General features: G+C 51.8%; 8 protein-coding genes across 8 annotated transcripts; 5 read left to right on the top strand and 3 right to left on the bottom strand.

Moving 5' to 3' along the window:
* Window positions 1-37: 37 nt before the first annotated feature.
* EDD37DRAFT_649620 (uncharacterized protein) lies at window positions 38-614 on the top strand (the record flags this gene model as incomplete). The annotated part of the gene is made up of 2 exons (XM_062818151.1): window positions 38-251; window positions 376-614. 2 exons carry the CDS (start codon window positions 38-40, stop codon window positions 612-614), a joined length of 453 nt encoding a protein of 150 aa, XP_062671182.1.
* A 92-nt stretch (window positions 615-706) lies between these two features.
* On the bottom strand, window positions 707-1,352 carry EDD37DRAFT_649621 (uncharacterized protein; the record flags this gene model as incomplete). The annotated part of the gene is made up of 2 exons (XM_062818152.1): window positions 707-1,240; window positions 1,320-1,352. The coding sequence occupies 2 exons, from the start codon at window positions 1,350-1,352 to the stop codon at window positions 707-709; spliced, it is 567 nt and encodes a 188-aa protein (XP_062671183.1).
* A 662-nt stretch (window positions 1,353-2,014) lies between these two features.
* Window positions 2,015-3,970, bottom strand: EDD37DRAFT_382298 (uncharacterized protein). The gene is made up of 5 exons (XM_062812120.1): window positions 3,369-3,970; window positions 3,151-3,271; window positions 2,745-3,101; window positions 2,131-2,647; window positions 2,015-2,065 (listed from the first exon to the last, which is right to left on the bottom strand). Exons 1-4 carry the CDS (start codon window positions 3,796-3,798, stop codon window positions 2,227-2,229), a joined length of 1,329 nt encoding a protein of 442 aa, XP_062671184.1. The 5' UTR covers window positions 3,799-3,970; the 3' UTR covers window positions 2,015-2,065; window positions 2,131-2,226.
* Window positions 3,971-4,135: 165 nt separating this feature from the next.
* Window positions 4,136-6,801, top strand: EDD37DRAFT_382323 (uncharacterized protein). The gene is made up of 6 exons (XM_062812122.1): window positions 4,136-4,279; window positions 4,337-4,425; window positions 4,473-5,371; window positions 5,420-5,540; window positions 5,608-5,937; window positions 5,997-6,801. The coding sequence occupies exons 1-6, from the start codon at window positions 4,211-4,213 to the stop codon at window positions 6,736-6,738; spliced, it is 2,250 nt and encodes a 749-aa protein (XP_062671185.1). The 5' UTR covers window positions 4,136-4,210; the 3' UTR covers window positions 6,739-6,801.
* A 194-nt stretch (window positions 6,802-6,995) lies between these two features.
* Window positions 6,996-8,284, bottom strand: EDD37DRAFT_680516 (dehydrogenase with different specificitie; the record flags this gene model as incomplete). The annotated part of the gene is made up of 2 exons (XM_062819721.1): window positions 7,427-8,284; window positions 6,996-7,371 (listed from the first exon to the last, which is right to left on the bottom strand). Exons 1-2 carry the CDS (start codon window positions 7,855-7,857, stop codon window positions 6,996-6,998), a joined length of 807 nt encoding a protein of 268 aa, XP_062671186.1. The 5' UTR covers window positions 7,858-8,284.
* On the top strand, window positions 8,140-10,298 carry EDD37DRAFT_382311 (acyl-CoA dehydrogenase/oxidase). The gene is made up of 8 exons (XM_062812121.1): window positions 8,140-8,517; window positions 8,572-8,831; window positions 8,885-9,058; window positions 9,114-9,154; window positions 9,235-9,362; window positions 9,409-9,574; window positions 9,623-10,003; window positions 10,060-10,298. Exons 1-8 carry the CDS (start codon window positions 8,421-8,423, stop codon window positions 10,139-10,141), a joined length of 1,329 nt encoding a protein of 442 aa, XP_062671187.1. The 5' UTR covers window positions 8,140-8,420; the 3' UTR covers window positions 10,142-10,298.
* A 506-nt stretch (window positions 10,299-10,804) lies between these two features.
* Window positions 10,805-12,466, top strand: EDD37DRAFT_680519 (4-coumarate-CoA ligase; the record flags this gene model as incomplete). The annotated part of the gene is made up of 1 exon (XM_062819722.1): window positions 10,805-12,466. The coding sequence occupies one exon, from the start codon at window positions 10,805-10,807 to the stop codon at window positions 12,464-12,466; it is 1,662 nt and encodes a 553-aa protein (XP_062671188.1).
* A 262-nt stretch (window positions 12,467-12,728) lies between these two features.
* EDD37DRAFT_680520 (enoyl-CoA hydratase/isomerase) lies at window positions 12,729-13,701 on the top strand (the record flags this gene model as incomplete). The annotated part of the gene is made up of 1 exon (XM_062819723.1): window positions 12,729-13,701. The coding sequence occupies exon 1, from the start codon at window positions 12,889-12,891 to the stop codon at window positions 13,699-13,701; it is 813 nt and encodes a 270-aa protein (XP_062671189.1). The 5' UTR covers window positions 12,729-12,888.
* Between the last annotated feature and the right edge of the window lie 24 nt (window positions 13,702-13,725).

A 13,725-nucleotide genomic window follows, 5' to 3' on the forward strand; every position in this document is an offset into this window, starting at 1 on the left:
GAAGCAAGCACTGCCTCTTTTCACAAGCTTACGCACAATGCAGGACAATGTCGAGAAGCCGGGGCGAGAGGAGCAAAGCAACCTTTCTGGTTATTTCTATGGCGCTCAAGTGAGCGAGGACGTGAAGGCCCACCTTTCTCGGTACTACGCTGCGGTAGACACATCTGGCAGTCACGAAGAGTACGCCAGGTCTTTTACAGAAGATGCAGTCTTGACGCTACCGACCGGTTCCCACGTACGTGGTCGTGATGGTAAGCTTGGATCCATATTTCGTTGGGACCGGCGAGAGTTGTGGATCATGTGCTCACCAACCGGCCTTTCCACTCTTCAATGGTTGTTCTTTGTGGCTGACCGACCTTGCGCTCTTATTACCAGCGCTCCGACTCTTGCATCAAGATCTGCGGAAGGGCGACATCGAGAGACGGAAGCATACACCGAGCAAAGTGTTCACCAGTGGCCCCGACGCCACGGAGCTTGTCATCCTCGGCACGGTCGAATACTGGGCCAAAGGCGGGCAATACACGAAAAAGAATATGATAAGTCATTTCGAGTACAGGCGTGATTCGGTGGACGGAGACATAGAAGTGTGCGCACTGGCCGTTTGGCTGAGCTGAAAGGAACCCTATCGAGATTGAACAAATCCAACAGGTATAGGTCTCGTAGGTGCCATGTATATATTGGTCAGACACAGAACAGTCTGTTTTGCTCAATCACTGCCCGCTTCGGGCGCCATCGCTTCCACGCGGTTCGCCATAAGAAGCTCGAAGTCGCAACTCAAGAACTCGATCACGGTTCCCCAGGGATCTTGGATATAGAGTGCTACATCATCTTCATCGAGATGTCGCCACGGACAGATGGTTTTGCCAATTTTCTTCGCACCAGCAGCGACTGCCTTCGCACAGAGAGCGTCGGGATCCGACACAGTCAGGCAAATATGGAAGACGCCCCCTCGAGTATAGTCGAAAGATGCCGGCTGGGTCATCGAAGGCTCGATGAATTCGAACAGCTCGATACCGACCCCGTTGCCTGCGACGAGAAAGGCGATCTTCAGCGTCTGTAACTCGTCCCCGTAGATGTCAAATATGGCGGCGTTCGGGGTCTTGCGTCGTTCGGTCAAGCGAGGAGTCTGGCGTAATTTGCGAAACCCCAAGATTTCAGTGTACCATTTTATCGCGGCCTCCACATCGGGAACAGCAATGGCGATGTGGTTGACGACGTGGTTTGGTTGGCTTTGTCTTCGCTGTCAATCGTTCAGTACAATAACCCGGTCTCACGACGTGGCCAAGGGCATGGCCACTTCTGAATCTTTCAAAACTAACCTTTGGAGGCGTGTTCGCTGGAAGGAGTGACATGTTTATCAGGAACCCCGGACCTTATTGAGCGCAGCTTTTTGTCGAATAGATTAGTCCTGTCCCGCCTGCATGATCGTTGCGTCTCTTAGAGTGAGGAAGAAATGACTTGTCTCGATCATAGAGTGGAAGCTTTTCCATCCCAGGCCGTCCCGCTTGGTATCTTGCTGGGAATGTACTCGCTGTTTGCGCTGTCCCGTGGCAGAAGTCACGGAGTGGATGTTCTAGCGGCCGAGAGAGCCATTGATGGCTCAAGAGTGCTTGTTCGCCGTGCTCCCAATCCCAAGTCCTCGGACATGCGACTAACCTTCAGCGACTTGGTCCGGACGACTCAAGTGCGGGGTCCGTAGACTCTGACCCCTCGAGTTGTCCTGGTACCGTGGGGGAAAAGAGACTCCGGATATCGATTTCCATCCTCGGATGTGGAAATCGGTAGTCCCAAATGCCTAACGAGAAACGGCCAGTCCCCCACGTTTCACATGGCACCGGTGAAGTCACTCCAATCCACAACAAATTCATGACAAAGCTCTGCCGCTGTCTGTCCCCCTTTCACAATGGAGGAAAGTGTATGCCACGGAGCAACGGATCTTAAATGCTTAGTGATTGCATCGGAAAAATTGTTCAAAGCCAATGACGACGTAGGGTCCGTTCAATGGGCGTCTTCAGGATAACGAGGCTAAGTTGCTCTCAACGATGGATTATGACTGATATTCCGCCTGTATCGTAGAACCACGTCAACGACCTGATTCAGCATTACATATGATACGATGATGAGACTTACATGTGGCGAAAAGACTTTTTCAGAGAAGCCAAGAGACTCTTCTGATCTTCGTGAATTGCGTGGGCACTGGGAGACATCCTCAGTCAGGCGCTGTTGTCATGAGGAATTCGTCGAACGATCAAGAAAGGTGAGGATCATGTCGGCCATGGTCCCAGCAGGCTTGCATGTCGCCGCCGAGGCAGAAAGTATTTGAAGTAGGACCTTCAAAGGTCGAATTGATGGCTCGCGTTGTGCCATCTCTTTCGTTTGAGTGATGCCGTCCATAAGAGCACCTGCAGCTGTTGCAGCTGTTTGCAGTCCTGGTAGCAGAGCTACAGCATGACCGAAGCGCGCTTGTTGTGCATCGAGCAGGTGCACAATCTGTTTGGCGTGTCTTGAACAGACCGATTGGGATATGGCGATCAGATGCTTGAGGTGAGCATTCTCGCTCGGGGCATCAGCCACAGAGCCGGTCTTCTGCGACGGGTAACAGGTAAACGACTGGTGCAGCCGGATCATAGCTGCGTTGTACTGTTGACTGTCCATCGTCAGACCAGGACGGGGCGAAGGATTGTGGAATTGCAGTGAGATAAGGAATGAACGTGCATCACGCCAGCGGTAGAGGATGGTCTTACTGTAAAAGAAAAAAGCCAAGCGGAACGACATCTTTCTTATCTGACGTCCAATGCAGGTCTGGTGGCAGAGTCTGATACCAAGCTGTCATACCACGCTTCAAGGTCGCCATTTCAGAATAGGCTCTGCCCAACGGAGGTAAGCCGTCGCATGATGTATCGACAAAATGACGCATCTCAACGATGCTTTCATAAAATGTCTGAAGTTTTGCTGCGGCGACATACATCTGTCCTCCCAACCCTGCCAGGGTGCTCGGCAGGCGAGACGTATATCCATCGTCCGATCGAGCCGCCCACTCGCTGTGCCTGACTTCCAGCGCCCTCGTCAGGGGTGGTCGGCTTCCCAGCAACGCCCAGTTGCTGGTTGGCGTCAGCAGATAGCACCAGCCACGTGCTTGTTCGGACATACTTGTCATAAAGCGAACAGGCTGCAAAGACATGCTGCCTCATGGATGTTTCTTCGCTGGAGCTACCAGCTGGGTGGTCGTGCAGAGTGGTACTTTTGTCTAGAGCAATTTGAGAAGCCATTTCTGGTCTTGAGTCAGTATATTTTACTGCATTTGACCAAAAATTGGAAGGAAGAGATGCATTTTGGTCACAACAAGGGTCATGAATGAACATACATACCCGTAAACCTTCTTCCCAGGGCACTGTTGCCGACCTGGAATTCAAGATCGCTTAGTATTATGAGGGCGGCGGCGGTTGACAGTTTCGGAGATCGAAGCCTCTGCCACACCTGAAATTTTGCTTCGTAGTGGAATGTGCTCTCATTGCTGATGGTCGTGATTTGTCGCACATCTTGGTTGCTTTGGTCGGCAAAATGGTAGCCCATAGCCAACATCGAAATATGCAGAAATTGGCAGTGGTATAGCCCTCCAGTATCCGTGACCGACTGCTCAAATGAGCCCCTGTCCACGAGGGGCACGCCTGCATTGTAATGTGTCCAGTACAGTTCTAGGAGCGTACCGTGAAACTGTGGTGAGATTGAACGCAATAGCCTGTAAGTCCTTCGAGCGTCGTCCCACATAGGAGGCTCTAACGCCGACTTCGACGACATGACTTGGAAACGCGTTCAAACTTGTAGATGATGTCCTGAAGAGATGGAACTTCCGGAGATTGAACGTTAGTATTAGAGCCCTGGACGGGCTTGCCCTGTTGAAGGAAGTTGAAAAGACTGATTCAGACACCAGGGGATCTGAGAGATCAGAGAGCAAACATCCTCACCTTCCCCTCGTTCGCATTGATACCTGTACATGTGACATAATCCGGGCTTCCTTTAAAGGCTCCCTAGCCTAACCAGCCCCTCCACCCCCGCCTTGTTCCCCGCACCACTTGATCAAAAAGACCTAAAGGGTGCAGTAGCGGAACGAACCAATATCTCTTCACCCTTCTCTCCTCGGTTTTGCTCAGGGTTAGCCATTGTTTCGCGACAAATTTGTGCTGATCGAAAAATATCAGCACCTCTAGACATGGACCCAACTGTCGCACGACAGCGAGCATCCGCTGCTTGTGCGACGTGTCGGAAACGGCGTACCAAGGTGTGCACGTAGGCCCATCAGGACAACGACGCGTTATGCTAAACTCCTGGCGTTTAGTGTACGAGAGAACCCGGTGACGACGTGTGTACGCAGTGCAAAGACAGAGGAGTCTCATGCATCACTTACTTGGACGACCTTAGGAAACGGTAGATGGTTTTTCTTGCTGGTACGGTCAGGTCGCTGATGAACGAAGAAAAAAGTCCGCCGCGTATATCGACTCGTTACAGAGCCGTATAGGTTCATTGGAGGCCTTCCTAGCGCAGTCGTCAGGGTCGTCGTCGCCTCGACCACGCCTATCGGACTCCTTTGGATTTACGACCCAACCGCCACCCATTGTTCACCTGCTATCAGAATCTCCACCAAACCTGCAGACAGATATCGACGCTTTCACTGAGGGAGCAACATCCTTTCTCAACCAAGCGAAGACGTACTTGACAGCATCTGACAGCATTCAGGACCAAGGGCTGCAGTCGCAATCTGATACACAGCGCGGCCAGCTTTTGGCTCGGGCGACCCGAGCTAATGTGAATTCACCACTCGACAAGTTACAATCAGCTAAGGGGACCGAAAATTTGATTCCAAGGCTAGTATCTGGAGAGTCACTTGACCAGACAGGAACAAGACCATCCAGATTGATAGACTCGGCATTACTCGTCCCGGGCACGAGTGGCAGCCAGACCAGGCAGACGGAGCTTTCCTGGACTCGCCTCTTCATCGATCAGTTATCTTCAAGTTGTAAGCAGTACCTTTTGAACTGCTTCTCAACGCGATTCAACTCGATCTTCAACGTTGTCAATATGGATGTCTTCCTTGAATCCATGGCAAGGTCAAGGAAGCCGTATTACTCTCTGTTCTTACATATCACCATTCTTGCAGTCGGTCTCTTATATGCGGAGCCCGACAACCCAGAAGTACAGAAGTTGCAGTCACGCGAGCGTGGTGCACAAAAGTCTGCATTACATCGTCAGTGCTGGTTGCTGGTCGAGTCCGAACTTGCGGAACAACCCACGCTTGCGTTGGGGCAAGGACTGCTCCTCCTCGCAGAGATAGAAATGCGGCAGGGTGATGGGAACATGGGATGCCTGCTTATTGGTAAGCTCCTGATCGTGAAGTCAAGTCAACAACTTACCCGCCATGTAGGTACCGCTTGCCGACTTTGCCTCGCAATCTGTCCAGACAATGGCGCCTGCGAGACTCATTTCGGCACTGTTTCTGCGGGTTGCGAGAGGGGAGTTCTCGATACCTGTGTCGTATACGATACGTAAGTACTCTAGTGTCCGATAGATGCTCTGCGATAGCACCGATTTTGACCATGAGTTTTTCATCAGCTACCGGTCTCAAATCTTGCGTCGTCCAACTGTACTCCATAGACGCAATACAGAGGGCGCGCGTGGCAATCCGAACAACGTACAACTCTTCACGGCATCAGCACGAATAGAGCAAGTAATTCATACTATTCTCATGGACTTGGTGGAGCCAGTGCATGGGTTCCTGGATAAGTACAGTGCCAGTTTGGGTTGCGCGATTGATGCTGGCACCTTCTTCGAGATGACATCTGTGCATCAGAACCTCGCCCACCGCTACAGCTCCTGGCCCGAAACCCTAGCATTGGACTTCGAAAACCAGTCAGAAGGGAATCAAAGTCTTCTATTCCTTCAGTGAGTGGCATTCAAAACCTTTGGACTTTCTCTGCGATATGAAAAATGACAGTTTCTAGCCTCTACTACCACAATGCGGTTCTCTGTCTGCACCAGTCATGGGGCTTTCGGAGTGGGATGATCGTTGGGGACAGCGAAGAGGGCTCAGAAGCGTATCAAGCAGCTCGTAACTCCAGTCAAGCAATATGCTTAGATCACGCAAGGATGATTTCACGTTTACTGGGAAAGTGGCGAGGACGAGCGAATGGTACACAAATACCGACCCTGGCACTGGGTTACGCCTCGAACGCCATGACATACATAACAGCTGCTCTTGAAGAGTCGGAAACCTTGGACAGCCGAGCAGAAGTACTTGAGAGTCTGAGATTATTGGAAAAAGTGCTTCCAGCTACGCCTTCTCGCAGCCAAGGACCGTCCATTGCCTCACTCTCCTCCAACGACCACTATGCGGGCTGGACGCCGATTAACGCTACGCAGCAGCAAGTAAGAATGTCGACCAGTCCACAGCGCCCGAACAAGACGTTTGGTCGGGGAGCCGTATCAAGCTTGGCACCGGCAACTCTCAGAGGCGTCATTGCGCTCCCAGAGTACAACAATTCACAAATGATGGCGACCTCATCTCGGGAGCCCATATCTCCAGAGACGCACGAGAGGCGAATCGCAGCGCAGGTTCGCATCACACAGGATGGTTCGACTGAGTCTGATGGAGCTAGCCTTTACGACCAAGGTGATTCAAACAACGACCGTATCTTTCTACCGAAGGAAAGGCAACTGCTCGGTCTGTCACCTAGCGGCCAGTGATATGAAGGGATCTTCCCCTTAATGGTTCCTGGCCCTGATGACTCTCCTTCTAGATAAAGGGGCACCGTGAGACTAAAGGTAGACGGGAAACGGACGGGAGATGGGGCCGTGAGGCCGAGAGCTTGCTCAGTGGTAATACCATATCCTCCGAGGGCCGTTTGTGCGGTGACATTTTTGCCACTTCAACGCCTGTAAAGCTCGATCATCAGCCTTGCGGCTTCGCATCTTCTGTGGAGTCCCTACAACTCTTCCTCGAGTCACTGTGTCGTGTAACCACCGTCCACGGATAAGGAGGCTCCGGTCATCAATGAGCTCCTTCCTCCGCAGAGGAATACAATAACGTTGGCCACCTCTTCTGGAGTTCCCCAGCGGCCAATCGGTGTGCGAGTCTTGACAAAGTCGGTCGTCGCACGCTCTATTTCTGATCCAGGAACTATTAGTGGAGTCTTGATCATCCCTGGGCATACGGCATTGACTCTGATGCCTTCCTTCGCGTAGTCGAGAGCAGTGGTTTTTGTGAGGCCGACGACGGCGTGCTTGGAGGCACAGTAAGCGGTGGACTGTGTGACACCGACCAATCCAGCAAGAGATGCTATATTAACAATCGACCCACGTTGCAGCGACCGTCCATCGCTGGAGGCAAACTTGTCAATAGATGTGGGCGCCCGAGGGTACTAGATTCACTTACATCACCGATTCGAGATAGGACTGTCGGAGCATCTGTTGTGCCGCAGCACGAAGGCAGTAGAACGTCCCGTTCAGGTTCACGTCCAGGACTCGCTGCCAGTCGGTAGTTTCTGCACAGGCAGCTCCACCAATATTCTTGAACGCTATTCCTGCCGCATTGACGACATAGTCCAGCCTCCCAAATGTGCGGGCACAGTTCTGGACTGCATCAGCAACGTCCTTCTCATTCCTCATATCTACCTCGAAAGAAAGGCATTGAAATTCCTCGTGCTGACTGAGTGAGGTCAGCTTCTCTTTAACGTCTTCCAAAGCTTTTCCATTGATGTCCAGAAGTGCTACGCCGGCTGCTCCCTCTTCGACAAAGGAAACAGCACAGGCCTTCCCAATACCACTACCGGCACCTGTTACCAAGGCAAATCCACTGATATCCATTATAAGCTCCAGGTAGCCCTGTGATCGAGAAAGTCTCGTTTCTGCGATTCTCAGGGGCGGGGAATGTCTGGGTACGAGTGCAACGTCGATGGTATCAAGCAGAGACAAGTTTGGGACCGACAACAACGACAGTGTCAACCCCGCCCAGATACAAACTTGGCGCACTTACTACTGTACTTGGAAGCGGCTGGAACAGGTACAGGCTGTACGTCGGATTCCCAGACTCTGTTACCGAGTATGTACAGCGTCACGAAACCTAACAGAGTGGCTGTCTTTACGCGCAATACGTAAGTGCACTGAACGTAAATTTGACTTTGACCATGAGTGGTGCGGATCCTGCCCATTTCTAGCTTTACACGAGAAATTCTTCCATTTCTTGGAAGACTCCCCAGGCCGGAAAACATTACCCACCCTGGCGGCTTCAACGGGCACGTGTGGACGGCTGTTTATCAAGGTATAGCATTATCTCGTCGAGTCAGAATCCCAGCTTATGAACACTGTACGCCTCTGCCGTAGCCGAGAGACGTACCTCACGTCCTTAACCGTATAGATTTTGCTCCAAGATGGATCTCCTCCGTATACCGTCCACCGTTACCGACCGAATTCGACCCTACGCCCGAGAGACCTTGGCCAAACTGAAAAGATTTGTCGAAGAGGACTGTATTTTCTGTGTTTGTCCTTCGAACTATCAAGCTTAGCTAATCACTGCACCAGGTGTACCCGCCGATGATGTGTTTGAGAGCCAGCTGGGCTGGAACCCAGAAGAGAGGGCTAGAACAATCCCTCCGATCCTCAACGAATTGAAGAAGAAAGCCCGCGAGCTAGGTCTGTGGAATCTGTGGCTGCATTCACACTATGAGGGCGGGGCCGGCTTCACAAATCTGGAGTATGCTCTCATGTGCGAGACAATGGGCAGAAGCCGGATTGCACCGGAGGCCACGAACTGCAGTGCACCAGACACAGGAAATATGGAAGTACGATATGAGGCTCTCCACAATTGCACTCCACCTCTAACCATTGGCCACAGGTACTAGCCAAATATGGGACGAAGGAGCAGAAGGAGCAATGGCTAAAGCCGTTATTGGAGGGGGAGATCAGATCCTCGTTTGTGATGACCGAAAGGCAGCAAGCTTCATCGTATGCGAAAAATGTTTCAATGTCAATGCGGCGCGAAGGTGATGAGTACGTGCTGAATGGAACGGTGAGATGTTTCTACATGCCTGAATGTGAAGCTCATTTACTAAAGGGTCACACAGAAATGGTGGATCAGCAGTGCTGCGGATCCTAGAAACAAATTGTGAACTCCCACGAGTGGCCACTCGATCTCAAGAAGGGCTTAAAGTAAAAGAGGAGCATTGTAACTGACGTCGTGATCAGGTGGATCGTCTTTGCCAAATCTAACCCGGGCGAACCCGACGAGAACAAGCAGCACAGCGTGATCCTCGTCAGTCCGCAATCTCCTGGTGTCAAGATCTTACGAACACTCCATGTGTACGGCTTTGATGGTGACCTACCCGCCTGATGGATGATGAGCAAGGCTAACAACCTCAGATGCGCCGCTCAACCACTGCGAGGTCGAGTTGAGGTCTGTTCGCGTACCTCTCTCGAACATCATTCTTGGTGAAGGCCGTGGATTTGAAGTTATGCAAGGCCGCATGGGTCCAGGGCGTATTCACCACTGTATGCGTGCCATTGGGGGCGCAGAACGAGGATTGGAGTATGTTACCTCCTTCACATGCTGTCTCTAAGCACTGACGGGACACAGATACATGATTGCACGCGCTAACAGTCGTCAAATCAACGGAAATCCCCTTTCCAATCAAGGTGTTATTGCAGATTGGATTGCTCGGTCACGGATCGAGATTGATGCTGGGCGAATGCTTGTGCTCGACGCAGCTGACAAGATCGATCGGGGCAATGCAAAGCTTGCTATGGCAGAAATTGCGATGTCAAAGATCTTTGTGCCTAACATGGCATTGACAGTTCTTGATCGAGCAATTCAAACCCATGGTGCCGGAGGCATATGCCAGGATTTCCCTCTCGCAAGGATCTGGGCTTACCTAAGGACGACGAGAATAGCAGACGGCCCAGATGAAGCTCACGTGGCGCAACTTGCACGACTCGAATCCCGAGGAGCCAAGGAGTTGTAAGTGAGAGACTGACCTCATACTCTATCAGATCTCTAACCATCTCTGTGTCCAGGATTAGCAAGATCGAGCAACAGGAGAAGGCTACGGAGAGCTTGATGGACTTGTATAAGGATTCCGCACGGCCACGGTTATAGTTTGCTTTGTGGGCAAAGGATCTGATCCATACTGGACAGGCCGAGTCTGCCATGCTTCTAGAGCATGGTGGTCATCATTTACAGTAGATTCAGAGTGTAAAGCAGCTAGAAACGTACACAACCCCCCAACTATTTCCGCAACGCAGCGATTAATGGAGAATTGCAAAGGCTCTGTAGGCTCTACATGCTTGGACATACGCGACCTTTGCTTGCCTTCCCGACGTGATAGGTCGAATTCGACTTCAGGCCGAAAGGAATCCACCCGTGCAGTTTGGTGCCGACTGCTGCCGAGGCTTCTCTTCCGGAGGCTGTTCCACCACAATTTGAGGTCCAAGTGGCGCATCTTTCTCATTGTCTCATGCTGAGCTGCCAGCGACGGATACTGAAGAGCTTTCGGGAACTGTGCGGACATACCTTAGTAAAGATTTCACCTCGCTGTGGCAGTCTAATCTGGAACCTCCTCGGACTTGAATACACAGCCGCCTTAGGTTATCGAAGACGTTCTCTTCGGTAGAACTGAATTCATCATTATTTTTGGAATACGAAACCTGACGGGTGAAGGAGCCTTCGTGATACACAAGCCAATCCAGGTTCTGGTGAACCTACAATTCATTTCCTGGTACCAAGGCGTGCCCAAGGGCATTCTATCACGCCAACAGGAAGATGCCTTTTCAGTCTCCATATCCACAATTGACCATTCCAAAATGCAACATTCTCGATTACGTCTTTCCGACGAGCAAACCTCTCTCGAATGCACCAATATGGATGGAGGCGGCCGACCCGTCCAATAGCTTGTCCCAATCGCAGATGCTCTCGTGGGTCAAGAGGTTTGCTCTCGGTCTGGACAGGTTTGGAATACAAGAGGGACGGACCATCATGGTTTTCACGCCGAACCATATCTACGTTCCCATGGCCTATCTCGCTGCAGCTGGGTCGAAGAGGATCTTTACTGGCGCGAATCCCATATATACCGTGGATGAAGTGGCCTTTCAAATGAAGACTATCGAAGCAGCCCTCGTTCTCATACACCCTTCTCTGCTCGAGACCGGACTGAAGGCGGTAGAGCAAGCGCAAATTCCTGTCAGTCGCGTTTTCCAGTTTGCGGCTGTCGAGTGTTCTGTGTCTCGCGGGATAAAAGACTGGAGGACGTTAGTAGCATCGACCCAGGATGCTGAAACATATAGTTTTGATCCACTCTTGGGAGATGCCTCAATCGAAACCATAGCGGCAATCAACTTTTCAAGTGGTACTACGGGTCTACCGAAAGGTGTCTGTGTGTCGCACCACAATATCGTCTCCAATGCGGCACAGTGTCTCTACAGCAAGTTCCATGGTACAGAACAGACCGAGAGCGATCCAGGAGAAGAGAGGTGGCTTGCCTTCTTGCCACTCTATCACGCCTACTCTCAGTTATTCTCAATCGGCATCGCGGGCAGGCTACAAATACCAGTCTACGTGATGGCGAAGTTTTCTTTCGAGGAGTTTCTCAGTTACATCGAGAGGTTCAAGATTACAACTCTACAAACAGTTCCACCCATCCTCGTCATGCTCAGTAAGAGGCCGGAAGCGACTAAATACGATATCAGTAGCGTTCGCCACATTTTATGCGGTGCCGCGCCGCTGTCGCGCGAGTTACAAAATGAGATCAGCACTCGGTATAAGGTCGTTGTTGCTCAGGGCTGGGGTATGACTGAAACCACTTCTGCGGGCGCGCTTACGCCAGGGATGATGCAAGATCAGACAGGGAGCATCGGGTTTCTCCTTCCTAACACAGAAGCGATGCTGGTGAATGAGGATGGGAAAGAGAACATGAAGGAAGGAGACCCCGGAGAGCTTTACATCAGAGGCCCGCAGATCATGCTGAAGTACTGGAAAAATGAGAAGGCCACCAAGGAGAGCATTACGCCAGATGGTTGGTTGAGAACTGGAGACGTCGCAGTAATAAAGCAGGACAAGATCTGGCTAGTGGACAGGAAAAAGGAATTAATCAAGGTGAACGGGCTACAGGTTGCACCCGCCGAACTGGAAGCCATTCTTCTGGAGAATGAAGCCGTGGCCGATGCTGGTGTGACAGGTATTACTGTGCACGGTCAAGAGCTACCCAGGGCGTATGTCGTGCCGCAGCAGGGAAGCGAAATCACGACCGACGATGTCCAGAACTTCGTGGCGAAGCAAGTGGCCAAACACAAGAGATTGACCGGAGGCGCCGTCTTTGTCGACGAGATACCTCGACTACCAAGTGGTAAGATAGTCAGGAAACTACTGAAAGAGTGGGGGAAAAGAGATGCCGAAGCTATAGAAGGAAGAACCAGAGCCAAACTGTAATGCTGATCAGTTGAAGTCACATAGATCTTCTACTCTGATCCGCAGACCATGCTGTGCCGGCGTAGGAAGACCGTTGGACGGTGTCGCAATAGCCTCGATCCATGATTTGATGGACTACTGACGAGTGGGTTAGTACATTGTCTGCATTGTGAACGAGATCAGGGGATGGCTCAGGCAATGTTCAGCCTGGCCATATGTCGTGGGGGTGACAAAAGCCTGTTTCTGAACCCGGAATGCGTCGTTGCTTTACCTCGGGATCCCTGGTATCTTCAGGCCTCGAAACGATACACGTGTCTGAAGATGTGCTAGGCAGCAGATTGTTTCAGTTCGTTCACATTTCTCTTGAGGTATCCATACCCAAATCATAACACTTCTGTCCCTGCTGCGAAGTTGGACTATTACGACGCCAGCTGTAGCTCGGAATGACGAAACTCGACGAATACAAGAACCAGTATGAGAACTTCCGGTTCGAACGGACGGACGACGGCATTCTCACAATCACTCTCCACAGCAATGGCAGCGACCTGATTTGGGGAATGAAACCCGACGCCGCACTCGGAAAGGTCTACGTCGACATCGCGAACGATACAGAGAACAAAGTGATCATCCTCACGGGAGCCGGCGACACTTTCATCCATTACGAAGACCTCGGATCAGAAGCAACGATCCCGACCGACGTTTGGGGCTCTTACGTGCTACCATTTGCGCTGGGGTTAATCCATAATCAGCTGGAGATCGATATCCCCATGATCGCCGCCGTTAATGGGCCGGCCACGGTTCACGCAGAACAAGCCCTGCTCTGCGACATTGTCCTAGCTTCCGACACGGCTGCGTTTGGAGACCAGCCACACTTTCCGAACGGCCTGGTGCCGGGAGATGGCGTGCAAGTGATCTGGCCGATGCTGATCGGCATGAATCGAGCCAGATATCTGATGTACACAGGTCAGATTCTGGACGCCCGTGAGGCCAAAAATCTGGGTCTGGTGAGCGAGGTTCTCTCCAGGGATGCTTTGCTTCCTCGAGCTCACGAAATCGCTCGCCAACTGCTTCAAACTCCAGAGCTGACCCGCCGGCTTAGCCGTCGAGCGTTTAATGCTGTCATCAAACAGCAGCTGGCGAATACACTGCCGTATGGACTCGCCTTGGAAGGCCTCGGGGCGGCGCATTATTGGCCCCGCACCTTCAAGGATGCCAAACTGCCCCCGAGTGCACAGCTGCCCCCGCGGGAACAGTAGGTTGGGGAAACCGCGGGGAGCTCC

This window comes from Exophiala viscosa (genome assembly GCF_022695815.1).
Source record: "Exophiala viscosa unplaced genomic scaffold EDD37scaffold_4, whole genome shotgun sequence".
Taxonomy (NCBI): Eukaryota; Fungi; Ascomycota; class Eurotiomycetes; order Chaetothyriales; family Herpotrichiellaceae; genus Exophiala; species Exophiala viscosa.

Excerpts from the sequence above, each read along its gene's own strand:
- EDD37DRAFT_382298 (XM_062812120.1), bottom strand. The coding sequence starts at position 3,798 with ATGTCGTCGAAGTCGGCGTTAGAGCCTCCTATGTGGGACGACGCTCGA. Across the intron at positions 3,272-3,368 it reads CCTGGGAAGAAGGTTTACGG|AAATGGCTTCTCAAATTGCT; the intron begins GTATGTATGTTC and ends ACTCAAGACCAG. Across the intron at positions 3,102-3,150 it reads GCCTGTTCGCTTTATGACAA|CAACTGGGCGTTGCTGGGAA; the intron begins GTATGTCCGAAC and ends GACGCCAACCAG.
- EDD37DRAFT_382323 (XM_062812122.1), top strand. The coding sequence starts at position 4,211 with ATGGACCCAACTGTCGCACGACAGCGAGCATCCGCTGCTTGTGCGACG. Across the intron at positions 4,426-4,472 it reads TTGGACGACCTTAGGAAACG|AAAAAAGTCCGCCGCGTATA; the intron begins GTAGATGGTTTT and ends TGATGAACGAAG. Across the intron at positions 5,372-5,419 it reads CATGGGATGCCTGCTTATTG|GTACCGCTTGCCGACTTTGC; the intron begins GTAAGCTCCTGA and ends CCCGCCATGTAG.
- EDD37DRAFT_382311 (XM_062812121.1), top strand. The coding sequence starts at position 8,421 with ATGGATCTCCTCCGTATACCGTCCACCGTTACCGACCGAATTCGACCC. Across the intron at positions 9,059-9,113 it reads AGTACGTGCTGAATGGAACG|AAATGGTGGATCAGCAGTGC; the intron begins GTGAGATGTTTC and ends AGGGTCACACAG. Across the intron at positions 9,575-9,622 it reads GGCGCAGAACGAGGATTGGA|ATACATGATTGCACGCGCTA; the intron begins GTATGTTACCTC and ends GACGGGACACAG.